Below are 15,635 nucleotides of genomic sequence, written 5' to 3' on the forward strand. Positions count from 1 at the left end.
AGCCATTCTGTAGCGCCTCTCTCCCGGTTCTGTATGTTCAAGACATTTATTGCCTCTGCCAGTTGGAAGCTTCCTAGGGCCGCGATCACATCTTACTCAGCTGGGTTCTTCAGCACCCGAGCCTCTGCCAGCACACATCTTCAGCGTGCGGGTGATGATCCAGGTTTGCCAAATGAATCAATGGGTCAGTGGACGCACGGCTGACGTGGGGGAGTTTACGTGACTGACTCTTTCAGAACGTGGCTGCCAAAGCAGCTACTGCCCCACTTCTGCCCCCCTCCGTCATCCTAAGCTCAGAAATGGCATCTGGTACTTATCCTCAAAATCCATAATCCTGCGATTAAATGCATGGGGTCGCACGTTCTTCAGAATATTCAAGCCGTTATCTCTGCTTCACCAGGTGAGCATGGAAAGCGGTTATTTCTGGTTCCCTCCAAAAAAAAAAAAAATGATGCTTTCTTCCTTCCTTCCTTCCTTCCTGGATGCCAAGGTCTGGCCTTGGTAGCTTGACAAGGAGGTGACTGTGGCTCCAGGAGGCAAAGTAACTTTTCCGTGGGTCTCGTGGGAGACTCCTACCCCGGAAGTCAGTCACTGAGCCAGGCACACTCCAGCCCAGGAGTGCTGGCCTCCAAAGCCACCTGTCGTGCTGCAAGGCCTCCTTGCCCAACCGCAGGGGAAAGCCCAGGCTTTCCATGCCTGATGGTTTAGAGTTTCTCCTTTTCTGCTTGACTTCGCCATTTGCCAGGTTGGGTATGTTAAGCATTTCGGGCCGTAAGCGTTCTCTGTGTTCTGGATGGGATTTGATAAGAACACAGCTAATACGTACCGAGCACTTACTGTAATGCCAGGCATCCTTCCAAGAGCGATCCACGTACGACCCGACCTCACTGTCCTAACAGCCCTGCACTTTGGTCTTCTTGTGCATTACTGTCCCTGTCGTTCTGTATTACGATGTCTATCTGACAGGTGAGGGAAGGAATCCGAGCCATAAAGTGTTGAGGAGCTTGCCCACTGTCACACAGCCAGTAAGTGACAGGGGTAGGATTGCTGCCCAGACAGGCTGACTTTTCAGAGCTGCGTCCCTTTGATCACAGTCTCTGAATGTTGATTGCTACATGTCAGGAACACAGCGTTGGAGCTGAAAGGTTCAGCTCCCTTCATCTTTACTGATGGGAGAGCTGAGTCTCAGATAGGGCCTGGGGTTCGCCAAGGTCACACCCTTCCTTGTGGACTGAGCCAGAGTAAGAGTGAGCCTCTTGAAACTTCCTTTCTGCCGTGTGCCCTCACACACCACTAGCATAAATATTGGGCGTTATTGATGCTATTTCAGAAATGTACTCACCCATGGTAAACTCTGGCCACACATATTCCAGGAATATAACTCTCTCGGCCAGTGCTAAGGGAAATGGCTTTCCACCAGCCCCCTTCACTGTAAGAACAAGAACAGATAGGAAAGGGTGGACAGGTGAGTTGCAAAGCAAAGGAACGAGCGGGGTAACCAGATTGAACCTGGGGCACATGGGGCCGTTTCTTTTTTAAGACCCATTGTTGATCGTGTTGACCTCAATTTCTCCATAGGGAAATAACAGTTTTTAAGTATGTCCCTTATTCCAAGCCAACCAGGAATGCTTCTCATGCTTTGGCACTGAGCCATCTTTTGGGGACCCACAGGTGATATGCCAGAATTGGAGGCTTTTAAAAATAACTTTACTATGTAGAATTATACCCTGAGATAGAACCAAGATAGTTTAGTTTGTCTGTGTCAATGAGAATCTAAATAAAAAGGTTTTAGAGCCCCCTATTTGTTCTGTGGCCCATTTTGAGTCACGGAGAGGCAACAGGATGGGAGACAATACTTTCTGTTTATCATCAGACATTTTCTTAGACCCGTGGGTCCTCCTGTCTGAGCCCGAACTGCACCAGTCTATAATACCAATGCTGCATGGTGGGAGATGAGACCAATGTGAGAAACAGACGTTGGATCACAAAGGGTCTCAAAAGCCACGTTAAGGAATTTGGATTTTATCCACCAGGCAATGGGGAGCCATTGAAGGTTTTAGAGCACTGGCAGCATTAAGGATTAAGCGCTAAGATCTTCTGTGTGGGCCAATTTCTTCACCTCATGATTGGAGCAGGGCCCAAGTGGAACTGGACAACTATAGCTAAGATCCAATGATCCCCATTCAGATAGCGCTCCCCCCCTTTTTAAAAAAAATATTTTTTTAATGTTTATTTTTGAGAGAAAGAGAGAGAGAGAGGGACAGAGTGCAAGTGGGGAGGGGCAGAGAGAGAGAGAGACACAGAATCGGAAGCAGGCTCCAGGCTCTGAGCTGTCAGCACAGAGCCTGACACGGGGCTCGAACTCACGAACCGTGAGAGCCAAGGTCGGACACTTAACTGACCGAGCCACCCAGGCGCCCCAGTGCTCCCCGTTTTTAAGGGATTGTGAAACATTTGGTAAGCCAACTCACTCAGAAATCACGCGTAATTTCTCCCCTCGGCGGAATATGGGGGGGCTGATGTCAGGGGATGGGTAATCACTCAGCACGGCCAGGAAGTCACCGTCCGGTCCTGGGGAAACAAAGGCAAGGGATGTTCTTCTCCACAGGGAACCGAAAGGCAACCCCAGGAAGGGGAGGACCGAGATGAGTCCCTCCCGGGGACTTCTCAGCTGGAGATCATGATTTGCCTTGGAATCGCAGTTTAAAAAAAATTTTTTTTTAATGTTTATTATTTTTGAGAGAGAGAGAGAGCCAGAGAGCAAGTCAGGGAAGGGGCAGAGACAGAGGGAAACACAGAATCGGAAGCAGGCTCCAGGCTCTGAGCTGGCAGCACCGAGCCCTTTGCGGGGCTTGAACTCTCAGACTGTGAGATCATGACCCGAGCTGAAGTTGTCCGCTTCCCCGACTGAGCCGCCCAGGCGCCCTGGAACAGCAGTTTATAGCAGGCCCTCCTCCCTTCAGGGATGGTGGCACAGGGAGCTTGAAGGAACCCCAAGGTCGGTGACCTCCTCCCATTCACAAGCCTGCCTTGGCCCTGCCGTTCTCCTCTGAGAAGGAGGGGATCCAGAGGTCCTGGGGCTGAAGTCACAAGATCCGGCTTCAGGCTTTAGTCATCGTGTCTACCGATCCAAGTGATCTCGGACAAGTCCCCGAACACCTGTGAGCCTCCATTCCCCATCTTTAAAGTGGGGCTACGAATACCTCAATCCGGGGTCCGCACGAGCTTAGGCAAAAGTATGTAGCAGCACCTCATGAATGATAAGGGGCTATAAAAGCATCTTTACCCTTCCTGGGGCTTGTAGGTCCCCATCTGTCACATGTGGGGGCGGGGTATGTCACAGCTGGGCTACATGAGTTCCGAGGACCCACCGGGACCCAAGACTCTAACTCGAAAGGTCCACAAAGCGCTTCCTCCTTGTAGAATACCAGGCACCGTGTTGGGGATCTATTTAATAGGGACTTTGGGGCGGGGGTGGGAGGAAAAAGTAAGTACCTTTCATCCTCTGTCCCTTGAAAGTAATTCTGGCGAAGGTTTGAAAAGAAAGGCATGCTGTGGGGTTCACGCGAGCGCTGCTTACCGTGGGCTGGAGAGGCGAGGATGCACTTTGGGGCACTTTGGGGCTGGTTCCCAGCCTTAACAGGTTTGCCGTAATCCAGGCGCATCAGACGCGGGGTAATATCAGGGTACATTTTGGGGGAAGTATTGTGCCTTACACACGGGTGAATTCACCTTTTGGGCTTATCACTCCATCTGCCGGCTGGGCATCTGAACGCGAAATTCTGGGCAAGTTTTACCACGTATTCTTCCATTCTGCAATTGTTTACTGAGCACCTAACCGTGGGCAGGCTCACATTCTAGAGAATACATAAATAATCCTGGGAGGGGTCTTCACCTGCCCTCATCACCCCAGGAAAATCTGGAGAAATCCCGGCACTCGGGCATGGCAGGCTGGGTGACCCAAATCGACCACTTTCTGGGATCCAGACACCCCCCCCCCCCCATGCTGGGACCTCTAGACTTTGTCCCTTAGAGATCTAGATCTGGGACTCTCCAGCTCACAAGTGCCAGGACAGACGAAGCCGAAAGACAGCTTTGGTATAGTAGAATGAGTAACAATGACTCAGAAGCCAGCTGTCAGCGTAGAACGGCACATTCAGACGTACCGCTCGCTTGGGGAAGCTGAGCTACACGCAATAAAGCAGATAAAAGCAAGCATTTTGGGGCACGAAATGGAAACCAAAAGTGATTCGTGGTGGCCACAGTCACCAAAAAGAGGCCAGGTCTCTGACCTGAGAAGGAGCAGTGCCCGGCCAGGGAATAGCCGACCCTGAGCCTGTGGGGACACCTCCCTCACATACATCCTGCTTTGCCGAAGGAAAACGGGATCTTTCCTTTGTGTCGCCTGCCCCCGGCTCGACAGCAGGAGGTAGTGCCTCTGTCAGGCTTGAAGCCGGGAGTCCTGAGATCTGATAAGGGGTGCATCCAGATTTTGTGGGCCATGACACTCATGCAAATTGGGAACTCCTCCTTGAGAAAAGGAACAGAAAAGAAATTGCGAAGACAAGATCGTGCACGGTCCCTAGGAAGCTTCTGTGCCTTTGAGGAAGGACCTAGCACAGAGGATTTGTTCAGCTTCCCAGGAAAGCCGCCCCGATTCCGAGGCCGACCTTGCCACTCTGAGTGCCCGTGCGCCCTTTCCCTCTTGGGCCTGCATCAGTCTGGAAAAAGAGGCATTGGAAAATGTCTTCAGGATGGAAATCTAGGCTGATGGCCCCGAACATGAAGGGGGGCCACTTAACGTGTGTCTCCACTGCCTCTAGGAGCAGTGTGATGAGCCGTCCCCTTCTTCTCAATTTGCCAGGACGCCCCGTCCTCAGAGGCTGTGACCAGGCTGCGCCCTCTGCCAGGAAAGCGCCTGGTCTCCGCTTTGTCATCCCTCCCACCCCCAGGAGGTTTGCCTGGTGCTCCTGCTGTGACCCCCACCCCCCACCCAGGACCCTAGGCTCTTCCTTTGAGGCCCAAGTTGTGTTCTGGGGTTTGCATGACTCTGGGGGACAGAGTGTGAACTCCAGGAAGAGCCTTCTGGCAGCCCCACCCCCCCCCCCGCCCAGCACCCACTGCCCCGGTCTCGGATGCTCAGGGTGGGTTTGAGGGATGAAGGCGAGGAGACGCCCCTGTGCTACTAGGCTCTTAAAGGCTGCCGTTGTGCTGCGTAAAGTGGTCCAAGAGAAGGAAACCTGTTTTGTGGCAGCCGCGTGGTGGGTGGGCGGTCATCACAGAACCAGCCCCTTGTGCAAAACAAGTGTTGGAAGGAAAGGCCCAGCATTTGTTCTCCGTGATAATCACAGAACCTTGACGTAGACCACACGTCTCCACGGGGGCTGGGCCTTTGATGTCTGGATTCTCGACTAAGACCGTGAAACAGAACAACCATCTTTCCTTACTTTAAAAACAGAAACAGAAACACAATCCCATTGTAACAACATTGGCTCAATAGTGGAAAGAGGCTTCAGGGGCTGGAGAGTTTCAATTGCACAACAACAGCGTTGAGTTTCCTGTGGAATTTCCGAAACGATGATGTTTTTATAGCTGTAACACTTAAACGTGGCTGAGAAAACCTTGCTCTGGGCCTTTGCTTAAAGGTAATGGCCTTGCTGTGGGCCTTTGCAAGGGATTTTAGGTCCGTCCCTGTCACCTGTCTCACCAGCACCGGGAAAACCACACAAGTTCAGTCTGCACTTCCGCGGGAAGGGCAGGCGTTCTTTGTAAAGTTTATTTATTTATTTTGAGAGAGAGAGAGAGAGAATGGGCAAGCAGGGGAGGAACAGAGAGAGAGGGAGAGAATCCCAAGCAGGCTTCATGCTGTCAGCGCGGAGCCTGGCATGGGGCTCGATCTCGCGAACTGTGAGATCGTGACCCGAGCCAAGATCAAGAGTCGGACGCTTAACTGTCTGAGCCACCCAGGTGCCCCAGGAAGGCAGTCATTCTAAACAAGGTCCGGTGCCAGGACCCCATGGACGTCTTCCCTGAGCTTGGGAAAGTAAGAAAGTCAAATTTGCTCAGAAAGCTCAAACATACTGTCAGGTCCTCCTGGAGCCCCAGGTTTGAAGGAGAGCTGAGCACTGGAATGAAGTCAGATAAGTGATTGATACCAAAGAGAGGCGTGGATAGGATTTTTAAGATAAGGAAACAGAGTGAAAAATATGCGATGTGCATAAACGAGAAACCCAGAGAGACTTTCAGAAGAGAGAACGGGCTTTGGAATCAGTCAGACCTGCCTTAACTTCCACCCCCACCACGTAATTGTTCTGTGATTTGGGGGAAAGATTTATTTTTAACCAATCTGAGCTTGACTTCTTCATGTATAAAAATGGGAAATATCGAAATCTACCCCGTGTGATTGGGTTTGGATTCACGACGCTCCTGTCCCAACGAGAAGCTGCTGATACCGTGTTTATGGGGTGGGATTATCATTACATAATCCAAGACCAATTTCGGCCAATAGTGCCCTAAAGTTTGAAAAGCCTCTAAGATGTGTAAATTTGAAAATATTCTATTCTTCCAAAAACAAACTCCATGTGGTGAGAACAGAAGATGAAATGCGGAAGACCAAATATTTACTGATACTGATATTGAGTCAGACTGAAGAAATTATACCGAAGTGTAAAATGGGAAGTGAATCCAAAAAAGGAGAGAGAACCAGGCAAACTTACTAGCCGCTTGGCCAAAGGAGAAGAGGCTTTTTTTTTTTTTTTTTTTTTTTTGCATTATTATTCCTTATCCTATCATTACCATTTCTTTTTATTTTTTTATTTTTTTTTTTATGGGTTCTTTTTTTTTATTTTATTTTTTTTTATTTATTTTTTATTTTTTTAATATATGAAATTTACTGTCAAATTGGTTTCCATACAACACCCAGTGCTCATCCCAAAAGGTGCCCTCCTCAATACCCATCTTTTTAAATGCTAAAAACCTTTCCGAAGATTCCATTTATAGTTCTAGCAAAACCAGCCTTTCATTACTTCCAATGCTCCACACAACCCTAGGGAAAATGAAGAAACAAATGCCAGGGGAGTTTTAGTAACGTGTGCAGGGGAGTGCATGAGGGTTGTCAGGCTCCTGGTCATGTCCCTAAGCCACATAGCCCTCCTCGGCGTGTAATTACCAGGCTGTCCCCAGTTAACGCTTGCTCCTTGACAGGTTGGGACAAAGGCTGGCTCTAAATGAGGCTTCCAAGTTGGCACCAGCCGCGGAGTGCAGTTGGTTGGCAAAGAGCTAAACAGCCCAGTGCTTTCAGATTCTGGTTTTGTATGTGCCTTGAATCATGCCCAAATCCATGGCCTCTGGGGAGTCAAAGCAGGCCTTACTTTTAGCATCTTTTCCGGGACACGCACACACACACACACACACACACACACACACACACACACAATGAACCAATCAGACAGGGCTGGGCACATTGGTCCCATAGAAGGTCTACCAAGTTCTGTTGATTACCACGAACCCCAGGGTGTACCTGTGGGTCCCGTATTATGGGCTGAAAATGAGACACAGCGGCCCACCTGTTCTTTCCTGTCCAAAGCCTTGGCTTCCCCATCTATGAGAGGGGGCGGATGGGGACTGATTAGATCCCGAGGCTCCCAGATGGCACAGCGAGGCGAAGGCACTCGCTTGGGAACCCACAATAGCGAGCTGAGTGCCCGGTCTCAAAACCCAGTAACCTAGCAGCAGAGGGTACAGACCCTGCTCTTGGCCACCTGTTCTTCTGTTTATGCTCCTGAACACCACCTGCACCACAATTAACAGCGTTTTTGTGTGCATTTGCTTTAAAAAATCTTTGGTCCCATTTTACGCAACGTGAAATCATGGTTTGACGGACCAGGTATATTTTGTGTGGTATCCATGACATGTACAGAAGCTGTATATTCAGTGTAAACGTTGGACCTAGAACCATCTTATGGGCCAGAAGTGGGATGAGTAAGACCCTGGTTGATCTAGTCGAAGACCTGATGCAGGTTCCCTTACGGGGCACTGGACTGCCTGTGAATTCATCTGGTGGCCGTCCTCCCTCAGCCTAGAGAGCGCCCATCGCCTCCCAGAACACGTGAGCTTCTTGGAATTCCGTTGTCCGTAGGCATATGATGTGGGGGCGAAGGGACGGACTCTAGATTCAGACCCCCTGTTTCAGATCCCAGCTGTGTGGCCTCCCGACAAGTAATTGAACCTTCCCGTGCCTCGGTTTCCCCAGCTGCAAAGTGGAGGTGATTATAGCGATCACTTCCTGCAGCTGTTGTGGGGAGAAAGCGTGGACGTGTGTCAAACAATCGGAATCGTGTCTGGCGTGTCACAGGCACTGAGTCACTCCAGTTGTCCCCCATTTAGAAGTGAGACCAGAGAGACACTAAGGGGACAGACTGACTCCTCTCATCTCTCATTGTGTGTTAAGAGTCGGGGGCAGGACTAAACGCTGGGTCCCATGATGCAAGCTTTCAGCCTAAGCCGGGGGTGGGGGGAGGAGTGGGGGGCGGCTTGTAAGAAGTTCCTCGGGTGGTTCCTTCCCGCTATCGTCGAATTCTGACGAGCACATCAGGGGCGGGGCCCAGCGATCTGCACTTCGGACAACTTTGCAGGGGATCTGATGCAGGTGGTCTGAGAATCATTCACTGAGAAGTGCCAGGCTGGGTCTGAGACTTCCCTGCCCCCTGCCTCTTCCTCCCCAGGGCCCCTCCCGTCAGCTCTTTCCATGGGGCAGCACCCATGATGCTATGTAAATGCACTGCTTAGCGCGATTTCTATCCTTGCCTGGAAAAGGGGTCTGAATGGTGTCTGGGTTTACATTACTACCTCTTGCTTCAGGTCAGGGTGATACAAGGTGAGGAGGGGAAAGAATAAAAAGGTAGAGTGTGGGAAAAAGTCTAAAAATTCTCTTTAAGGTAGAGATACGCTACTTCCCCGCTACCTGGGAGTCCCCTAGGCCCTTCTCAATTCTGTGCTGCCTGTGTCTGGCACAGAGCAAGAATCTGAACTGTGGAGAGAATCGTAGAGAAAGTGAGTTCTTTGGGATGATTCGGAAATAAGTCCTGGAACCCCCAGTTCAACCACTTTAAAACCTTTGGGGGGGGCGTGCCCATTTAGACATAGCCTAGTGCAATCAGATAACCCCAAGTGGGGTTAAAAAGAGTGACTCCCCCCACATTTAGCGGGTAGCTACCTTGTGCTGTGATTGCTGTGAGGAGGGGAGGTTCTGACCTCCACTTGAGAGCTCAGCCCTGCCTTCTGGGAGGCTAAGTGCCTTACCCAAGGTCATACGGCTTCCGGGGGCAGTGCCAGAAGCTCAGCAAGGTCGTTTGTCTCTGAGACCTGCCCCGTTTCCATGGGTTTTGTGATATTAGTCTCTGGGAACTAGAGTAACCGGGAATGTTCTGGAAGGCTTAGTTAGGAGAAGACGGATGGGCCAAGCCACATTGCAAGGCATCCACAGTCCTGGCTTGGGGACGAAAGAGCTCTTGAAAGCTCACAAAACTCGTCTGCCTCGCAGTTCACAGACAGGCCTCCTGCTGATCCGTGTAGGGCCTGGGGCTTTGGGTGTTTTTAATTCTCCTCCCCTCGGGCTAACGACAGGGGAAGCTCCGCTTGTGTGTTGGCCTAACGCCATCGGCTCCCCGCACTACTTCCTGGGCATTTGAGCCTCACTAAATGAGTAAGCACGAGTGTTAGCTGAGTAGATGCCCTGTGCCATGAAAACCCCAACTCTTTGCATCATTTGACTAGAAACTAATAAATAACAGCATGAACTACAACCACTTTCTTCTCCCTTCTTCAAGTGGATGTCAGAAAAAAAAAAGAAAAAAAAAAAAAAAAAGAGGAAATCAAGTTAGGACCGATCACAAGGGAAACTTTTCAGGGGTGAGGGATGAAAAGCCAGCCGCTAACCCTTGATGTGGGAGGCCTGGATCACGAACGGGGTCCCACCTGGGGAATTCTCTTAACCAGGGGGCGGAGGGCCGGGGAGACCCCTCCACCTCCTTTTGCGAGGTGCCCTCCCACCCACACAGTGGAAAAAAGAGAAACTTATTTCGTGAGAATTTGCATTTAAAAAATAAGGGCAAATGAGCAAGCCCTCGGAGGCCCGTGTTTTCACGGGGTTTGCTCAAGCATGCCACCCCCCCTGCCCCAGTGTGAGAGGTTAGCGTGACAAAATGGCTTCGGTGGGTGGGTGCATGGCCCCTGGGCCGGCCTGGGCCCTGGGAATTATAGTGTCCGCTTTCCACAAGGAGCCGTGGCCGGAGGGGAGGCTGTGACTTGAGGTGGTTTGGAGAAGGTGGGAGAAGGGCCCAAGCTGTCCCCTGGTGGCAGCTGACTCGGCCGCTTTGTGTAACGGCAGCCAGTTCATAGCTGTGCACAGGAGATAAAGGGGCCCAGGGTGCACACCAGCTGCCCCGCCCCATCACGTGGAAATCTCCTTTGTCCAGAAGAACATTCTTTCTTAGGTTTAAGGAAGGGGGGTGACCGGGCTGGAACAGACAACCACCAGTGCTGCCCGGCATCTGACTGCAGGGGAGGGCCGGGCAGCAGGGTCTCTGGACGCTCACTCGGGAGCATCTGAGGGATCATGAGACCATGTATAACTGGGGTGTCTCCATTTTGGAAGACGTGAAAAGACATCCCCTGTCTGAAGGGGCCACAGAAGTTGTGGAAGGAGAGACAGGGCACCCGGCGCCGTCTGCTCCCGGCAGGCAGGACGGTGGACGTCTGTGCGTGTGATCTTTGCTTGGTGCAGGGTTGTGGGGGACCCGGGGGACCCGGGGGACCCGGGGCGTTAGCAGAGGGAGACTAAGCCTGAGCGCTGTGCTGTAAGATAGGAGATGGAAATGTCCCAAGGGGACTCACCCTGGGGACACCGATGGATCCCCTGACCTCCTCATCACCCCCTTCCCAAGCCCCTAGAGGACCCACACAGTGCACCACCGCTGCCCCACCCAGAGCCCCGTGGGTTTCACTCCCAGCCTTTGCCTTGTGCTTGCCTTGTAGCTCTCTGACCAATCTCCGAAGGGCTCTGTCGCTTGAAGAGTCCGCCTCGACCTGGCAGCTCCATGGGAACCTGCCTTCTGACATCCCTGTCTGAGCTGTGACATTGTGCCCTCCCCCTAGAACGGGTGGCCCCCTGATCCTACCGGGGGGACACAGGATTCCTTCCTTTCCAGGGAGATTTCCTCGAGCTGTATCTAGCTTCATCGAGTTGCTCTGCAAAAGCATTTGCAGAGCTCTGATAATACTAACCCCATGATCATATCCTATCACGGGCTGGCAGGGTGTGGTAGGCAAGAGCCCACATTCCAGAATCAGACCGGCCTGGGTTGGAAATCTGAATCTCTGATTAGCTACTTGCATGCCCTCACGAGCCTCAGTTTCCCCACTTGTCAAATAAAGGCGGAACCGGCTGCTCTCGAAGGTCCGTCACACAATGCCAGGGACCCAGCCGTCACCCCGGGCGCCACCGCTCGATCTTTTTCAACACGTAGTTTTGAAATGTCAGCTACAAGCCAAGCAAGAGAGGCAGGTGCATCGAGCGCCCAGGTGCCCGGTGCCCTGTTTCAACAACCGTCAGCACCCCTGTGGCTCCGTCTTGGCCCCGGCTGTCAAGCGACAGAGTGAAGCATCACACCCGAGACCCAAGAAGCCAGACTTACCATCTGGGCTGGGCACGGGCCTCTCGGGGGGTGCCGGGGCGGATCTCATACTGTTTCCCATCGCTCTGTCTCTCCGGGCTGTCGAAGATGCGGGACGCCTGCAGCACGGGGGACACACACAGCAAGTCAGCCACGCGCCGACCCCTCTGGGTGAAGAATGACCCAGTTTAGAGTACATCGTGCATCATTTTTCGGCAGCTCGCTTCTCGAGGGGCGGGTGCGTTCACGCGAAGATGAGATTCGTGAATGTTGGTTACATTTGCTCAGCCCTGCTTCTTTTATCAAGGGAATGACAGAGAAAACCACAGAGAGGGAAGTTGCCAGCAAATGCTGTTAGTGGCAGAAGTTTCCATTCCTCCGCACCCTGGCTGTCGGAAAGCAGCCAGTGGTGTCTGTGCAGAGCGAGGGACCTTTCAGATGGGCCTCGGCTTCCCCCACTCCTGACCCCGCCCCCAACCCTCCCCTCCCCCCATGCACCCGGAGCTCGGGGCGCCCAAAACTCGGGAGGCACCGGCCTTACAATCAAAAGACGGTGAGGAGAGGGTGCTTTCTGCCTCAGTTTTCTCCCACGTGAAGTTTCTCAACATGCTGTAACCAGTGAAGAAGGGAAAGTCGGTAACGATGCTGTGCGATCGCGGCGGGCTTCGTGCACACATCGCTACAGGAGACACATACATGTGCCGTGACGTCTGATTATCGTAAAGTCCCCGCACCCGTAACCCCCTTTGTGCAGTGAAGGCAACTGAGTGCCTGAGAGGGTAAGGATCTTGTCTCAGGTCACGTAGCACGCGACCCACATTCTGGGTCTGCGCGTGCAAGCTTGGTGACCTTGGGCCTTGACCCTTTCCTGCCTGTTTCGGGGACTAATGATACAACGACATTCGGTTGTGGCTGCAAAGTTAGCAGATACAGCACAAGGAGCACTTAGAACGTGGCTTAGCATGAAACCCGTGTTTGTTATTGCCATCTGCGGGGTACTTTCTGGGTGTCCGTCATGGTAAACCTTCAAATTCTGGGCCCTCGTACAAGCATTTTAGAAGGGAGCTGAGGTGATTACAGAAAACGTGTTTTCCCGGGCTCTTTGAAGCACAGAGAACAAGGCCCCACCCATGCACAGGAACCATTCTTGTCTCTTGGGGATAAACAGGAGAATCGATGGGGGCAGGTTGCCCCAGCTGGTACCCAGCCCAGCTGGAAACTTAGACTCCACCCCTTTCTTCTTCTGCAGTTTGGGGTCGAGGCCTGAGTAGCGTGAAAGGGTCCAGATGTCAGCCAACCCAACCCCCCACCCTGGCCTGAAATCCTTCCTCGATGCACTGCAAGTTCAGATTCTAGAAAGATCTACGTTCGCAGCAAGGCTTTCCAGAGATTGAGGGAGGTCCGCATCACTCCCTAATTTAGAGAGGCGGAGGTGGTGAGGTGGGGCAGTGTATTAGGAAATGAGGAAAGCCAAAATTAGTTTTGTTTGGAAGTTAGTGTATTTTAAATATTTACATGAACAGTCCATCGGTCGTAACTCAAATAGTTCAGAGTATAATTGTGCTCTTTCTGAGATCATTACAAGCTGGCAAGAGCTATGAGCTCATAACGCACCACGGAAAGTGTGGCGGGAAGGGGTCACACATTCAAATGTACGAAGCCCATCTTCGGATCCTCTTTTAGGGATGAGGCCCCTCCGGGCGTGAGTCACTCGTTTCCTCTATCTTGCCACTCCCACACAGCCAAAGGGACGCCTTGGACCCTGGCAGGGCCCTTCCCGCAAGCCAGGCAGGTGTGGACAGCATCCCCTGGCTCCAGGAGGCAGGGACCAGTTGCCTAAGTCCCCAGCTCCTAAAGCCTAGTGAAGGCACTCAAGAAAACGTGCTCCTCAAAAGTGCTCGAAAAACCACGGCAGCGGAGCGGCTGGGAGCCTCGTTCCCTGCAGCTCGGTGCTGGCCCTGAGTCAGCACCCCGAGAAAGGCAGGCCCCTGGGATCCCACCCACCTGGCGGGGAACTCGGGCCGCCTCTGAGGCCCCGCCTTAGACATGTCCAGGGAAGGAGCGAAGCAAGCAGCCTGCGGCTCGGAGGAGAGGCCTGTCCTGCACGAAACCCCGCTCCCGTGTGCCGTGCAAAGACGTCCCACAGAGCCCCCGCCACCTCTGTCCTGCTCCGAGCGCTGTCCTGGAGCCCATCAGCCACCTCAGGCCCCCAGCTTCCCTGGCTGTCATGGCCGAGGCCTGGAGAAGGCTCTCAGGACGGGCTGGGGAGAGGTCGACTCTGACCCGTGTAGGCTAGCCTCGCCCCTGTCTCTCCCATGTGTCCCCACGTCGCAGTGCGTGCTGTCACCAGACCCCCTAGCAGTGGCGTTCTGTTCCCCACAGCTGGACACTTGGCATCCAGCACTAGTTAAACGCCAGGGGTCGTACCTTTCCCCTTCCCCCACCCCACTTGGGGTGCCATTTCCAGCCCACTGGACATCCCAGCGCCCTCCCCCCTGCCCCACCTTCTCCCTTGGAACCCCTTTCTGGCGGCAGCCCCCGGCCCCCATGTCCCCCTGTCTCCTTCCTTCACACCACAATTCCAGAAGGGTCGTGGGGAAAAGACCTTGTCATCTAGCAAAGTGAACTCTGACTTCACTCCCTCCCGACAACTTTGTAATTCTCAAGCATTCGTTGGCAATTTGGGGCAGGGGGGAGGGGGTTCTTGGGATCCAGGACAGGAAAAAGAAAGACTTGAAACTCGCATTTCTCAGGTGGGAAAACTGAGGTCCGTCCAAGAAAAGAAACATACCCAGGGTGGTGACACGAGAAAGGTCGGGTAGGTCCCAGAGGTCTGACACACTCCCTCCGCCCTGCTCCTCCAGCTCTGGTCTCTTCCGTCTTTGCAGGTGCACGTGTGCACCAGCCCACTATATCCCGCGCCGTTCAGAAAACCCCAGAAGGTCTCAACAGCCCTTAGTGGTCTTCTTGTGGGCTTCCTGTAGTCTCTAGGAAGGAGTTAACTTATCTGAGAGAGGCTTTTATTTGAGCAGAGTAAAAATGCCCCCAGAGACCGAAAGCCAGAGTCTCCCTAATGAAATGGCTGAGCAATCTGATTTAATCTGTGACAGTTTTATGCAGGGGCTGGAGGTGGGAGAGAGGGTATGAGGCACATAATTGCTTCCAGGAACAACAAAGAAAGGGCAAAAGAGAAATGAGTTAATTAAAATTCGCTCTGAACGTTTGGTTTCTTTCTCCCTTTTCTCTGGGATGTCAGGGATCAGAGCTGGCATTTGCCTCTTACCTTCCCCCTAGTCTTTGGAGCAAAGCTGTTTTCTTTGTGAGAACTTGGGCCTCAGTTGACTCCTCTGGAAAGCGAGATGAGTGAAAAAGATGGTCTCCAAAGACAAACCACGTAGCCCCCCTTTTTAAAGTTTATTTTTTTAAATTTATTTGGAGAGAGAGAGAGAGTGTGTGTGTGGGGGGGGGGGGGCGGGGAGGGAAGAGGCCGAGAGAAAAGGAGGGAGAGAATCCCAAGCAGGCTCTGAGCTATCAGGGCAGAGCCCAAGGTGGAGCTCGGTCCCATGAACTTCGAGATCATGACCTGAGCCAAAATCAAGAGTCAGACACTTAACCCACTGAGCCACCCAGGCGCCCCGCACTTAGCCTCTTTTAATTCTAGGAGTCAAGACTCCGTGACTTTTTAAGAACTATTAATAAAAGAACCGTCATCACTTCTCTTATCAAGCTCCATTACAGAATCCTCACCCTGTCTTTATATTCTTCAGGGTCAAGGGAAGGCTGTTCTGTGCTCTGCCTTCTGGTGGGCAGTTAGCAGACACACTGCATTTAATCTCCCAGCATCCCTGGGGCTGGGGGCTGGGGGGCCATGGGGAGACTTCCTCTTCCACCCTCTCGGGGTGGAGGTCAGCTGGTGAGCTCACCTGTCCACACTCCGGGAGCTAGACGCATGCAGGGCCCGGA

At 52.5% G+C, this 15,635-nt stretch overlaps 2 protein-coding genes across 9 annotated transcripts in view; one reads left to right on the forward strand and one right to left on the reverse strand.

Moving 5' to 3' along the window:
- The window catches only part of TG (thyroglobulin), a 242,962-nt gene that overhangs the window by 156,226 nt on the left and 71,101 nt on the right, over positions 1 to 15,635 (forward strand). The gene's annotated exons all lie outside the window — the stretch shown is intronic.
- SLA (Src like adaptor) overlaps positions 1 to 15,635 on the reverse strand; it is an 89,991-nt gene that overhangs the window by 11,346 nt on the left and 63,010 nt on the right. For 5 of the 8 annotated variants that reach the window (XM_019459805.2, XM_019459804.2, XM_053896103.1 and 2 more), the window contains 3 exons: positions 11,694 to 11,791; positions 2,472 to 2,571; positions 1,343 to 1,429 (listed from right to left, as the gene is read on the reverse strand). In XM_019459805.2, the coding sequence (XP_019315350.1) occupies positions 1,343 to 1,429; positions 2,472 to 2,571; positions 11,694 to 11,754 (248 nt within the window). In that variant the 5' untranslated portion in view covers positions 11,755 to 11,791. Of the gene's footprint in view, positions 1 to 1,342; positions 1,430 to 2,471; positions 2,572 to 11,693; positions 12,098 to 14,463; positions 14,552 to 15,635 lie in introns of those variants that run through there. The other 3 variants (XM_019459808.2, XM_019459810.2, XM_019459803.2) reach the window with 3 other exon arrangements.

The sequence above is a fragment of the Panthera pardus genome, unplaced genomic scaffold (assembly GCF_024362965.1).
Source record: "Panthera pardus isolate Hobbes unplaced genomic scaffold, ASM2436296v1 HiC_scaffold_7, whole genome shotgun sequence".
Lineage (NCBI taxonomy): Eukaryota > Metazoa > Chordata > Mammalia > Carnivora > Felidae > Panthera > Panthera pardus.